The 14,785-nt window shown below is 39.3% G+C and overlaps 1 protein-coding gene across 1 annotated transcript in view; it reads right to left on the bottom strand.

Moving 5' to 3' along the window:
• Nucleotides 1-813: 813 nt before the first annotated feature.
• The window catches only part of DIAPH3 (diaphanous related formin 3), a 245,183-nt gene continuing 231,211 nt past the window's right edge, over nt 814-14,785 (bottom strand). The window contains exon 28 of the mRNA XM_064440776.1: nt 814-5,138. Coding sequence (XP_064296846.1) covers nt 4,879-5,138 — 260 coding nt within the window. The 3' untranslated portion in view covers nt 814-4,878. The remainder of the gene's footprint in view (nt 5,139-14,785) is intronic.

The raw sequence follows: 14,785 nt of genomic DNA, 5'->3' as shown, positions 1-14,785 counted from the left end.
GAGACTGGTTTTTTCCCTTTCCCCCAGTTGCTGCATTCTGCACTAGATGCAATTTCAGGTCCCAGAAGTGAAATCAGGCAGCACATTAATCAACTCTGCTTCCAGTCTCTGCACTTCTGTCTTTCCACAGTTTATTTTTCTGGCTAATATAACACAGATTTAAAAATAGGGGTATGTTACCCACTCAAAATACATAAAGTTCTGGTACCAGCAGTGGAACAATCTCATTTAGATGAAAGGAACTATTTTCTTTTGGTGGATTGAAATACCTTATCTGCCTCTGTTTGGATTACATTCAAGTGTTATGCCTCCTACAGTGTACAGGACTGATATTGCATGCAAGTCATCTGCTCAGTGTATTTTTGGTGTGTTGTTGGAAAATGTTACCTTTAATAATTCTTCACTGTATGCTGTTGCATGGATCACAAAAAAAAAACCAACCAAACCAAAAAGCTTCATCACTGACATAGAAGTACAGAAGGGTTTGAAAAGTGCTCAGCTGACACAGGAAACTTAATAACTATCTCTGTAACTGGGAGGGAAAAACTGTGTCCAGACCACCGTTTGCTTATTCTTCACTGGCGTCAGTGACCAGAATGCTCTACCAGCATGGTTTTACAGCGCGATGTGTCGCCCCGATCTGGACACTGTCCTTCAGGTAAAACACACAGTAGCGCAATGTAGGAAGGGTGCTTGGAAAGGAAGAAAATGTGCTTGCTTCATGCGGCAAAAGAATTTAAAACAAATTGGTTAATTAGTGGCATAGTTAATTTAATAGCAGATGCAACTTCAGAATTTCTTACGTATAGTAACGTTGGCGTAAAATTAGACTGAAAACTCATAAAATCTGCAATTCATTTAATTCTTTTTACTTCATAAACCAGACAAGCAGTTCCTCAAACTTCTGTTATTTTTCTGCCGCAGTTCCGTTGTGCAAAACTCACATATCACATTTGAAAAAAAAACCCAGAAAATGGTATGGTAACACTTTATTTTGTTCTGGAGAAAACAACATTGTCATGTAATTGCTTTTTTCCTGAGCTCTTTCACTTGACCCTGGTTGCTTATTATAATGTTTTAGGTGCCATAGCTTCAGGTTTATCGACCCCTGCTTGTTGCCCATTTGTTTTATAGTTACCGAGTATTGTAAGGCTTGGAAAGATTAGTGTAAAAATTATAATTTGGTCCTGTTCATTAGAAATGGAGGTGGAAAAAGTGTTAGCAGTAAACGTTGTCTTTTTCAGCTTTCATTATAAAAGCCTAAAGGGCCGCAGCACCTCAAGCTGCTCCGCGTTAACTCATTCAGTCCTGGAAAGTGCGACTTTGGACGGGCCAGGCTGAGGATTAGTCACATGAGGCAGAGCAAGGAAAACTCTGTTGGAGAAAAGCTGTTTATAACAACTGCATCTGAGATTAATTTTTTTTTTTTTCAACATGTGGTCTTTTCAGTCTCCTAAGCAGTAGCGCTGCCGTAACTAAAGGAGAACCAGAAGCAACTGCGATTTTTTCAGGTTGCTGGTCCATGCTCCTTTAACAAAGTGCCTGATCCGGAGCGCCTGCAGCCACCGCCTCCTGGTGCTGTTGTAAGGTTTTGTAATGAAGCTGCTACCATCACTTTGCCTTCTGGGTTTACACAGACTAGTGCATTACCTAGAGTCCGTAAGCCAGGTGTCAGGCTTGGCTGCATGCTGCTGGTCGCAAACGTTCACATCTTGGTAAGGTCAAAACATTAGAATATCACACCTGAATTTTGACCGCCGCCATGACTAATACAGTGTAGATATAAAGTAAAAATTGATGTAGTAATCAAAATTCTTTTGCTGAGTGAAATGAAGTGTCATCCAAAATGAATGTGAAGAATCAAAAAGATGTGTTAGACCTTTACAGTTTTACTGGTAAGAAAAGCCATGGGTGTTTGCGCCTTCTGTCTGCTGCTCAGGTGGAGAAGGAGCAGCGGAATGTACCTCGCAAGATTACTTCAAATGCTTTTATCTGAACAGTCATGTCTGAAGAAATCTGGAAGCTTTTTTTATAAGGATTTAATTTTCAGGTGTGAATTACAGAAAGAGAGGGGTTTGCACAGTATGTGAAACCTCCTTCAATTTCCAACACAAGTGGTATACAGCTCAATCCCTCGGTTCAAGGAACAGACTTGATACTTACTAAAAAATGGCTTGCTAAAAATACCCAGCACACACCATTAAAGGTCTACCCTAAGTATTTTTAGACTGAATTAACTTTAAATTTTAAATTGAATAAACGAATTATCTTTTAAATTTAATCAAAGCAATTTACGTCATATAACTTAGAAGCTGAGTTTGATACTTTAATACAAACATAAAAGCGTAGGAACAGAATGAGACGTAATACTTTCAAAGTCATTTTTTACCTGAACTCATTAGCCAACGCAAGCATTTTTTTTTTATCAAAAAATGTCCTGTGCATTTGTTTGTTTCGAAGGGAAGTTAAAGAAACATGAAGCATAGAAAGAGAACTTCCTGTGTACTTCAACCGGACTGTGTATCTGAGTCATAGAATCATAGAAATTAAGGTTGGAAAAGACCTCTAATGATTCTGTGATTCAAATACACAGTCCAGTTGACTGTGTATTTGAACTGTGAACACATTAAATTATGATGGCACAATGAATACTGAAGGGGAAAAAAATGACGTATGGTATTTACATGGATTCTAAGAAGCTGTACAGCTTTTTTTTTTTATTCTCCTAGCTATACAAAAGAAACGGTGAATTAACTTGATGGCTGCTTGAGAGGATTAATTCAGAAACACAATATCTTAGAAGGACTAAAAGCCCTGGAATATGTTTCTAAAAGCTTCTCACACTGTAAGAAAAGGTAGCTTAAGATCTATAATTTTAAATGTAAATATTTATTTTAAAATCAGAAGACGCTAGGCTGCCAGTAGCATTTTGTTCATTGAAAGTAGATAGACAGTAGACAGACAGTATTGTAACTTTTCCTTGCTTGATAAACTACACAGTAGTGTCCTGAACTGTCAGATTCCTGTTGTGGAGTATTACCCACTAATTCAAATGAACAATTTTACTGCGTTCAGGAAAATGAATTTGTACTTCCACCTTCACTTGGTAGGTCATCCTGCTAGTATTTCAGAGACAGCTCTCTACTCCGAGCCCTTTTATTTTAGCACATCCTCAACAACTGAAGACATTGAGTGAATGGTTAGGGTTTTTTTTCCTTCGACATGCATTTTGTGTTTGAAATACCATTTTATTTAGTCGAGCATATTGTACTTCGCAGATAGTAATTTTTACTGCACCCTGTAAACAGGAGTAGTAAGTCTTAACAGTGGAGGTGCAGAAGACCTTAGTAGAAGAACCAGTAAGAGTTGTATTTCTAGTTATCCCCTTAAGATGCATTAAGTCCCAATTCTATGGTCAGTCTATGCAATTTCATGTTACCAAAGGCAGCCTTGTATGACAGCTCTGCCCGTTGTTTGCAAGGAGAGCTGAAGAAATGACTGTCTGATAGGCTTTCTTTGTATCTTTTCCTGATTTCTTTTTATACCTCTTATTTTTTTCAGCTAAGGCGGGAAATGTAATTAGAGTGTATAATGACAGTTACAACAGCCCCAGAAACATGAGATTGATTCCCATGATGGCCAAAAACCTCTCCATCCAGTATGTATAAACAGGCCCAGTTTCCGAGTTCTAATTAACTTTATTAATGTTTAGTGCAGGAAGTATGAAGGCAACTTAAACAAGGATATAAAAAGCACTGGAGCATTGAAACACTGGCTTCATGTAACCGACTCTTATGGAAAGACATTTTTTCAGCATTTTGTAAAGAAAAATAGAGTAATTTAGAAGAAAGATATTAGGTACCTAATACACTCTTATAATATGGAAGCTTTAAATAATGGAGCAAAGATACTAACAGTAGCTTCCTACTTGGTAACATAGGTAGTGATTCTTTATGATGTGCAATTAATAAATACGATAGCGAACGTGTAACAATGTACAATGACAGCACGATAAAAGAGATGCAATTATGTGCAAGATTCCTATTGTGCCAGCAAATAAGACTTTACGGGCTACTGGAAAATGAGTTTGTGAAAAACCAATTGTAAAAACCTTTTCCATTACATGTTCCTTTTATAGAAACATATTAACTCACATGTGAAAAGGTAAAAAATTACACTGGGAAATAACTGTGAAGGCATTTTCCCCCACTATGGACACAATTGCAAAACCTTGCAATCACAGAAATTGTATATATTATTTTGATATAATAATCATAACTAAGCTTAACAGCAGCTATATAATAATCACGCATAAAGTATATAATTTGCATAGATTTTTTGTTTACTGTCCATTGATTTCCATTTTATAAATACATATATAATTCAGCGAACTTTGGTGCTTTTTGATGAACTCAAGCTGGAACATGGCTGATTTATATGATACATATTTCCTATTACTATTATCGCAAAGGATGCTATAATAATACTTTTTAGGTGCTCAAACCTCTCAAGTATAGCAATTGCAGTAGAAAATAAGGATACCTTTTCTGTTATTTACTGACTCTTCTTCCTAGGCATGATGATTTAACAATAGTTAAAAGATATTCCTATTTTGAGAAGCTCTCAAAACGTGTAGTCTGCAGTTTGTCCACTAGAAGGATTGCGCCTTGGAGTAATTCAGTATCTGCTTCTTCCGATATTTTTTGTACGCTTAGTAGGTAAAAACATAAAATTAAAATAATCTTGCAGTTATGCAAAACTATAGTGTCGCTTTGTACAATTTTGCAAACAATCAGTTAAGAAGTATTGTGTATCTTTAAAGATGTAGCCTAATATAGCTTGTTTTTAAGCTATGATTGAATCCTCTATGCGATTATTCTATAGTGCTCGCAGTCTTGCCAGGAGAGCTTCTACTTCTGGAATGGCTTCTCCCTTAGAAGGAGACTGGATACGATCTATTTTCTTTTCTTTGTTGCCTTCTCCATGACAGGCTTCCTTCCTCCCAACAGCCTTGTTCCACACTTTAGAAGAACTTGTTTCCACATCATAAGTAACCTCTTTGGTGACTGGGCTTCTTGTCAAGTTTAAACTGCTGCTGTGGCGCGAACATGACTTCTCTAGTTGTCCTTTCTGGTTCTCTGCAGAAGATAAAACAAATAAACGTCACTCCACTATTAAAATACTCGGTTTCAGTATTTTGCAATACAAAAAGACATCTCGGTCAGAAAAAGATTTACATGCAGATGATGTACTAGAAGGGGTAATGATTGCCAAGGAGGCAAGACAAAAAATATTATCACTTCAGAAGCAGTGGGCTTGGTCTCTTGGAAGTGATGCAGACTTTACATGACTTCATTAGATTAGCATCCTTACTTCCTACAAAATCACAGATAGACCCCGATAGGATCCTCCTTTCTTACCGGAGTCAAAGAGAAAACAGAGTACTCAGCACTTCTCAGTGTCTTCCAAAGTTTCATCTGGTTTATTACATTTCCTAGATATTTTTTAACTGTTCAAATTTTAAAATGTGTTTAAAAAATTTATTTCATTTTAAGTTTCCATCGTAACTTTCTTTCTTTCTTTCCTTTGTGATCTTTTAGGCAGCTAAATGATTTTCAGAATTTGCATAACTTGCTACTTTTTGCAGAACGTCAATGGCATTGACTGTCTCAAGAAGTTCCACTCAGTTAATACCCAGGAGCTTTTCTGGACTGACATGTATTAATAGACAGATTTCTTTTTTTGTTCCCCGCCCAAATCAAGTGACTCTTCTCAAAACCAGCGTATGAGTGGTCCCTCTCATAGATCTCAAACTTTTTAAAAACAGGCGTACTCAATATTCATGTAACCTTGAGCAAGGCTTCAAAATGTCTTCAACAAACTTGACATGACATTTAAAGTTTTTTGGTTATTCGCTGAAAGATGTTCCATCATCCCAATAGTAATGACTTTGGAGCACAGGCAGTCACTCATGACAGTGTGTTTTATGTGAGTGCTGAAAATTCCTACTGAAAACAGCTTGTACATTAAAAGGCAGCTGCTGAAGATATTTACTGCACTGTCATTCCCTGACCAGGGGCTCTTGGTGATGGATGAGGATTTTACACACTTTCTTGGGCAATCTCAGCAAATTTTGTAAGTACGACCACCTTTTGGCAAGTGGAAGAAAATAAATACCTTATTTCTATCATCTTCTAAATCAGATAAGCCATTCTTAATTAAAATGTGATAATAGCTGAATTTTGCACTTAGCTGAAAAATGCAATTTCTATTTTATACTATGGAAAATTATTTGACCCTGAAGATGCAGCAGCACACATTTCAGTTTTCCTGAATCACAGGAGGCCAAAGATGGGGTACGAACACATCTTTATAATTACATAAAATAAACCCATCATATATAATTAAAATATCCCTTTCATGTACACTCTTAAATATCCCATTCTATTATAATGTTTATATTTATTGATTCTGAACAGATATTTGCAGGCTGATAAAAGCATGCTGCCTGTATCAATATACAAAATACTAGCTGCACCATATCCCTTTTTGTTGACATTCAGTCTAGGGGCAGTGGGAAAAATATTGGTGTTTTGAAAATCAATACTTTTTTAAAGTAGAAACCCCCATATTGTCATATAATCAGAGATTAAGTATAGGTGTTGGACTTTTTAAGAAGGCAACAATAAATGAGGCGTTGCAAGTAAGCTTCTCCAGCATACCAACACCCAAATTCTAACTACTGTGCAGTTCAGCCAAGTCTTCACTCCAAAATACTCAAGCATGAGGATCTGTTGGGTACGAAGAACTAGACTGAGCAGTGGAGGTGGTGAACACTTAGGAACTGAGGCCTCAAAGCAAAATTCAGCAACATTTCCCCCACTTTCTCATGGTGTGCGAGGGGCATAGGGAGGTGCCTTAGAGTGAGATTTAGAGCAGCTAATGGTCTAAGCAGGGAACTGCTGCAAGTTAGCTATTAAGAAGTAGTAGATGTTGGAGTCTATCTAAACTCTTGTCCTGCTTTGAAACTCAGTAACTGATTTAGCCCTGCAGAATGGTGTGTCCCATAACTTGCTGCCTACAGTCTGGAATTGTTGCGTGGAGACAGTGATTGAGTAGAGCTGAGTCCAGCTGTATCTTCCCCCCCCCTCCTTGTAACAGCAGCAATCGTGTTGATATTTTTGACTTTCTAGGCATAGGCTAATGAGCAGAGTATTCAACTTGAAGGAACAGAGTCTTTCCGTCAGTCTAAGGGGTCCTGCAACAACGGGAAATGGGATTAGGAAAGTGCCTTAATCACTGGCCAGTTTATGTGAGTAGTCCTTGTTTCATCAGTTGTAACTCCTGTGTAGTGAAGATGCCATGATTCCCTGGAAAAATCACAAAGTGTCATGTTCTTAATACATGACGCTTTACACTACTGATTAGCAACAGTTCTAAATAATAAGAACACTTTGGTCTCAGCCATGCTACAAAAAATACTGAGCAGCCAGTGTCAACTGAAAAAAAAAAAACATTAGGACACACATATTTTATCTAAACGCAGTTCTACCATCTCATGGTTCTTATTTCAGCTGCTTCCTAAATCATTTGGCATCTTTACTGTGTATGTTCTTTCAATCAAGGAGGAACTTCTCCATATAACACTGCTATGCCTAAGTGCATGTCCAGTATTAACAGATGTGTAGGTAGGCAGTTCCCTGCTTAGTAAACTGGCTGTGGCAAAGCTCATTCAGAAACACTGAACCAAATTTGCTAGGCCTGGATCAGAAAGAACACATATTTGCTTACAGTCCTAGATTTCACTTTGATAAATATGCATCTAAAGAATTAACCGCTGTAATACTAAACGTATATATGGTGCTGGTGGCATTCTTCTTATCAAAGATCACTTCCATTTAAGTCAAAGTTTAAAATTAGTTAGGTACTAGCAAGGTAAAAAGTCTCACTAATTCCCCAGAAATATTAATGTCTACCCTGCCAATATTTTATTTTAATCAAGCAGGAGTTAATTTGTGCTAATGACAAACTCTTAAACACCCTGTACTGCTTCACACACTGATACAAAGCTTGCATGCGTTGGTGATTTGGTACCCCATCCATTCCACAGTCATGACTTTGGATTGTTACCTCACCCCTCTCAAATCCTGTGCTATACTGGTAAAACTGAAGAAGTACATTTTCAGCTTATAACTGTTGAGGTGGGTGGTTTAAACAAGTCAGTGCACCTTGCACATGAATTTAAAACTACAAGGCTGCAAGCTGCTGCAGGTTAGCATGTAACTTTGATCAGGACAGTAGAAGAGCTGGACTTCCTTAGTTTGGTGTGATAAAGGCTATAAAGCATATAGTTATTAACTTTCAAGAAAAGCCCCAAGTCGAGACTGACTGACACAGTAAGCATAAGAATAAACAGCCGTTAATAACTTTCTATTAGAAGTTAAAACCTTTTGAACCATCAGAATAACAAAGTTTTGGAATGTACATATATAGAAGCAAGAACAAGAAACCATAACCAGTTATAAGGAGGAACTAGATCTGTTTCTGAAAACAATATTTGATATGGCTGCCTGCAACAGCAAGGAGATGCCTTAGTGACACTGGGCCACCGTTTTAATCCCACATTTCTAGAACAAGGGTACCCACCGAAAACCCATGAACCATACAGATATGAACAGCCTTTTCTAAACTACTTTGAACCATTACATCATGGACATACATAAGTTTGTTTTGTGCTTTTGGCAGTACACTATATTTTTTAAAAAAATGCAGAATAAAATAAATATATTTACACACTTACACACCTTGGTTCAAATACACTTTTAGGGTACTGAGTATAATAAAATTATAGAAGGATTAAAGACAACTACTCATGGAAAGGCACTTCTACATGAAGTCTTGTTAAGAAGAAAGCTTACATTTCTGGAGATGCACTATTTGTCCACCTACTGTAGCAAGGTGTACCTTCCGGCAGTAGCAAGACAAAAAGAAATCAGACATTAAAAATCATTGGATAAAGACACAAATTATTAATTTGCTGTATATATATGGGAAGTAGTGGAGACAAGTTTCTAACGTTTGGTCACTTTTATCAATCAAAAACTGTCATTCACCTGTACCATAACAATCACTATGCAGATGAACAAAAAAAAAGCAAAAACTTCGAATTAATGTTTAAGTTTTCTAAACGCTGGGGAAAGAAGACATTTACCCATAATAGTTTTGACCTTACTGATGCTGAATGCTTCCAGGCACGGGTTAGGCAGCGATTGCATTGTACACTACTAACGCCTCAGCATCCAGATTCCATGACATTTAAATCTTTTTCTTTGCCTTGTTCAGTATCTAACTCTCATGAGTCCTTCAGACCTATTAAAATTCAGTTTTTCACAGATATGAATTTCCTGAACATTGCTGTTAACCAAAAATATTTCAAAATCATATTCACATAACCTAGAGCCAAATAGCAACTATCATCCAGATACAAGTCTTTTAAAATTACTTTGATTAACAGCAATGTTCAGGAAATTCAGTTGACAGAAAATTGTGCTTAATAGCTTTCCATAGTTTAAACGGTGTCCTAGCATAGAATAACTTATAATGATATGCTTATAACCTATTAAAGGCTACATACTTCATATTCAGAAAAAGGAATTTGTGTACTAGCATGTGAAGGAAAAAAAATCAGAAGTATGAGACCTGCCTGCTGTGAACTTGGGGAAGCAAAATATGATCAGTTGGAGATTTTTAAATCCTGCATAATACCTTTATATATATGTCTGTGTGTATATAATATAAAAAAAACACCTTTAATAGAGAACAAGAGAACAAAAATGATTGCCAAGAGACTCACTAAAGTAGAGTTACTTGGGTTTTTTTAAAACGACTAATAAATACTTAAAATAAAACAGGACTTTGAAAAGCTTTATTTCATTGCACAGTTTCTCAATAAAAGTCTTGATACTAAGGACATATTTAGTTTTTATGTAAATACTTGTACTCCAATTGAAAAATAAAGTTGCAAATACAATAAGGAGAACTGCATTACGTGGCATTATATGCTTGTATTACAGTCATACATCTCAATGTGTGGCATGACAAAATCGTAACATAAGAAAGAACAATTGCAGTTACAACCTCGTTACATCTTTTACAAAGTTAACAGGGAAAAATGCTCAAAACCCCAGTGGAATATTTCTGATCTCTCTGGCTTGTGCTCCACATGCTACACCATATTCCTGAAGCTATGCCTATGCAGAGATTTTCTAAAGCCTACACATACCAACCTTACTACCTATGCAAATAATTTTTACATTGTAAGTCATGACTTGCCTGTGCTAGAAGATACCCTGAGGGCATGCCCTCATGCCAAGTGGCTTTGGGTTGGAGAGAGTAACAGCCCTAGCCATAATCCTCATCACTGGCTCCCCAGTGTGGCACCACAGTTTGTCATTGGTTGCCTATCCCTGATGCATGAAACTGGAAGTCAGGGAAAGCTACACCATGTTGGTGCTGCACTCGTGTTTTCCCAGCAAAACAGCATGTGTTTTCGACAGCGGTGTGATGTGCTGACTGTGGATGTAGCTGTACAGCATTCCCACAAGCTGGAATGCTTGCAGCAGTCCAGCCTCTGTCAGGAAGGCCTGTCCGTCTTCCACAAATTACACTGACCACACCACCACGCACGTCCCAGTGCAACCTTACCAAGTGTGTTTAGACAATGGTCACATATCACGGGCCTTGTGAGGATATCTGTGTATAGCCCCATCTGCTCCATCTAAAAAAACAGAAGCCCCTGAAAAGTTAGTCTGGAGATGTTCCTAAAGGGTTCCCTTGCCAAAACCAAAGTATAAAGCATCCCTGGTGCTTTGCTGAAGATACGAGGAAAACAGCAAAACAGTTACTAAGCATGAACTATTTTTTCTGATATAAATTGGGCAATCCTGGCTTATGTTTCAGATAGTTGAGATTTACTTAAACTCTTATTTTGAAAGGCTGAATATGACCCACTGCTGGCAGACGCTTTGAGGACCTCTGTTTTTAGAGTTCAGGACAAGGTGGAGATTCTGAATTCCCACTTCAGCTGTAGGTAGCAAAGTTTTGGGAGCGGGGAGGCTGCAGAGACGGCCTCTGTGAGGAGCGGCCGGGGCTGCCCCGTGCCGGACACAGCCGGTTCCAGCCGGCTCCAACCCACCCACCGAAGGGCATGGCTGAGCCTGTCACCCCTTTGTGCCCATAGCTGCCTCACCGACAGGACTGTGTGTAACCTGTGGTGATAATACGGGGGTAGGAGAGGGGCCTGGAGGGAAGCCGAGCCTACAGAGGCAGGAGGAGTATGTTTTCCCTAAATGTTTTGCTTCTTTGGTTTGATTTTGTTTCCCAATACCCAAAACAGTAGTTTTATATATATATATATATGTATATGAAATTGTCAATAAATTGTTTTTCTGTACGTCGAGACTGTTTTGCCCATGACAGTAACTGGCAGGTGATCTCCCTGTCTTTATCTTGACCCGTAAGCTTTCCTGCTCCTGTTCTTCCTATTTCCCTCCCCGTCCCACGCCACCAAAGGGGGACTGAATGAGCAGCTGGGTGGGAGTTTGGTTGCCACCCGAGACTAACCCACCACAATACCTTAGAAATAAGATGACTCCATCTGTCTTTTAGCATTCCCTATTTTAAATTTTCCAATTAAAAGCCCTCAACAATTCTGAAAGTTGTCATTTTGAACTTCCAGCTTCCAAGCTATTGGCTTTTACTATCAGAAATGCCAACAAGAAAATAATGAATTCTTGTTTTCCTCTCAAGTATGGAATGAGGGTCTTGTTTCCTGCGCTGACCCATTTCTATTAGTGCTTAAGATACTGGACAGTTGTGAGCCCTGAGTTTTTTCAGGCACCCATCTTTCCTTAATATCATTTATACAGCCCAAAGTCGGCCTTCTGAAATCCATTCCCAGACTTTGGCATTGGCGTTAGAACATAACAAGACCTAATTATCTTTCTTAAAAAGCCTGCCTTACCACCCAGAAGCAGAATTTAGACATAACATGGAAGACTACTATAGCTAGAAGGTCCATGTCTATTACAAAACGTCACTCATAAAAAATGGGATAGCTCCTTGCTGAATAGTATAACGGAAAAGAAATACTTCTTATTGCCACTTTTTATTAGTTTCATGTTTTTTCAAAAATTTCTGTAACTGACAAGGGTAGGACTGGAGAATATCCCTGAAACGTTAAAGGAGCAGGGTGTGTTGTTATGACTTAATTCAGCTGTACCCTGCAGCCCCAGCTCTAACACCTAAAGGAGTAGTAGCTGTACGCAAATGGTCTTTGCTTGGTAAGTAATTTCTCACACCTTAGTATTTCATACTAAATGCTCACAACTTGACTAATCTAAAGCGGACAATAATTAATGAGGCATTGAAAAGTATTATTGATTTTTAGAACATTTACAAATAATTTTTAGGCACATTTCATTTAATAGTTGCTGCTGGTCTTGAGTGTTGTGTTAAAAAAGTGTGAAACACAAGGAATAAACACTAATCAGTACATTCAATTTAGATGACACAAACCTTTCAGAAACGGTGGTTATAGGGGTTTTTTTTGTTAATTTCAGAGGCAAGAATAGAGCATATCAGCACTAAGTGAGGCTAGCATAGAGGATTTATAGAAACTAAATGTCAAAGAAAATAAATTACAAACTGTGAGCAAACTAATTTGTGACAAAAGGAACTATGCTGGACCAGCTCCCTTTTACCTGGCCCTAGAGCAGAGACTTTAAAAATTCTTTAATCCCCCACCTACCTACCTCTTCTCAAAGATTACTTTTAAGTTCATGTTGATCACCCCATTCAATCTTTTTCCTTTCTCTTCCAAATATACTTCGCATTTGCATTGAGTTGGGACCAATTTAGCTGTTTCAACTGATATATTCTCACCTCTAATATAGCAATGACTTTTGTTACAAGAAATGCAGCTTTAAGTTACTGGGATTTAATGAAAGTCTTGAGTGCCTGTCAAGATTAAAACAGAACAAAAGTGTGGATCACACTACTGACAGAAATCACCCAAGGTTTTTCTGTGAGAGAAGAAACCTCTGAAGGTGCCTGATTGCTAATTCAGATTCAGGAGTTTGGCATCCTCCCTATTTCGCTCTGAATTACAGTGGATATTCTCAGTCTGGTCGTCCATCTTTCCCTACATGAAGGCACAGTTTGGAGTTTCTAGGAAACTGCAAAATGGAAACGTCCAAAACAAACTTACTTTGTGGTCATTATTGATTTTTAGAGCAAATAGTTGGATTCATTCTTAAACAACTGAATGTGTCACTCAATCACAGAATGGTAGGGGTTGGAAGGGACCTCTGGAGATCATCTTGTCTTACCCCCCTGCTTGAGCAGGCACACCTAGACCAGGGGGCACAGGAACGCGTCCAGGTGGGTTTGGAATGTCTCCAGGGAAGGAGACTCCACAACCTCCCTGGGCAGCCTGTGCCACTGCTGTGGCACCCTCACAGGAAAGAAGTTTTTCCTCATATTGAAGTGGAACTTCCTGTGTTCCAACTTGTGCCCATTGCCCCTTGTCCTGTCATTGGGCACCACTGAAAAGAGCCTAGTCCCATCGTCCTGACACCCACCCTTTAGATATTTAGAGGTATTGATGAAATCCCTCCTCGGTCTTCTTTCCTCCAGGCTGAACAAACCCAAGTCTCTCAGCCTTTCCTCGTAAGGGAGATGCTCCAGTCCCCTGATCATCTTGGTAGCTCTCCACTGGACTTGCTCAAGCAGTTCCCTTTCTTTCTTGAATGGAGGGGCCCAAAACTGGACTCATTACTCCAGATGTGTCTCTCTAGGGCAGAGCAGAGGGGGAGGATAACCTCCCTCGACCTGCTGGCTGCACTCCTTTTTATGCAGCCCAGGGTACCATTGGCCTTCTTGGCCACAAGGGCACAGCGCTGGCTCAAGGTCAACTTGTTGTCCACCAACACTCCCAGGTCCTTCTCAATAGAGCTGCTTTCCAGTAGTCCAGCTCCCAACCTGTACCAGTGCATGGGGTTGTTCCTTCCCAGGGGCAGGACCTTACACTTGCTCTTGTTGATTTCCATAAGGTTCCCCTCAGCCCAGCTCTCCAGCCTGTCCAGGTCTCGCTGGATGGCAGCACAGCCTTCTGGTGTGTCAGCCACTCCTCCCAGCTTGGTATCATCAGCAAACTTGCTGAGGTTACACTCTATCCCTTTGTCCAGGTCATTGATGACCATGTTGAACAGGTCTGGACCCATCACAGACCCCTGGGGAACACCACTAGTGACAGGCCTTCATCCAGACTCTGCTCCATTGATCACAACCCTCTGAGTTCTGTTGTTGAGCCAGTCCTCTATCCACCTCAGTGTTCACTCATCTAACCCACACTTCCTTAGCTTGCCTGTGAGGATGCTATGGGAAGACAGTGTCAAATGCCTTACTGAAGTCAAGATAGACAACATCCACTGCTGTCCCTTCGTTGACCCAGCCAGTCACGCCATTATAGAAGGCTATCAGGTTGGTCAAGCATGATCTTCCCTTGGTGAATCCATGTTGACTGTTTCTGAAAACCTTCTTGTCCTCTACATGCCTGGAGATGACCTCCAGGATGAACTGCTCCATCACCTTTCAGGGGCTGGAGGTGAGGCTGACTGGCCTATAGTTCCCCAGGTCCTCCTTCTTGCCCTTTTTGAAGATGGGAGTGACATTTGCTTTCCTCCAGTTCTCGGGCACCTCTCCTGTCCTCCACGACCTTTCAAAG

The sequence above is a fragment of the Phalacrocorax carbo genome, chromosome 1, assembly GCF_963921805.1.
Source record: "Phalacrocorax carbo chromosome 1, bPhaCar2.1, whole genome shotgun sequence".
NCBI lineage: Eukaryota > Metazoa > Chordata > Aves > Suliformes > Phalacrocoracidae > Phalacrocorax > Phalacrocorax carbo.
This window is presented reverse-complemented; position numbering and strand designations above follow the sequence as displayed.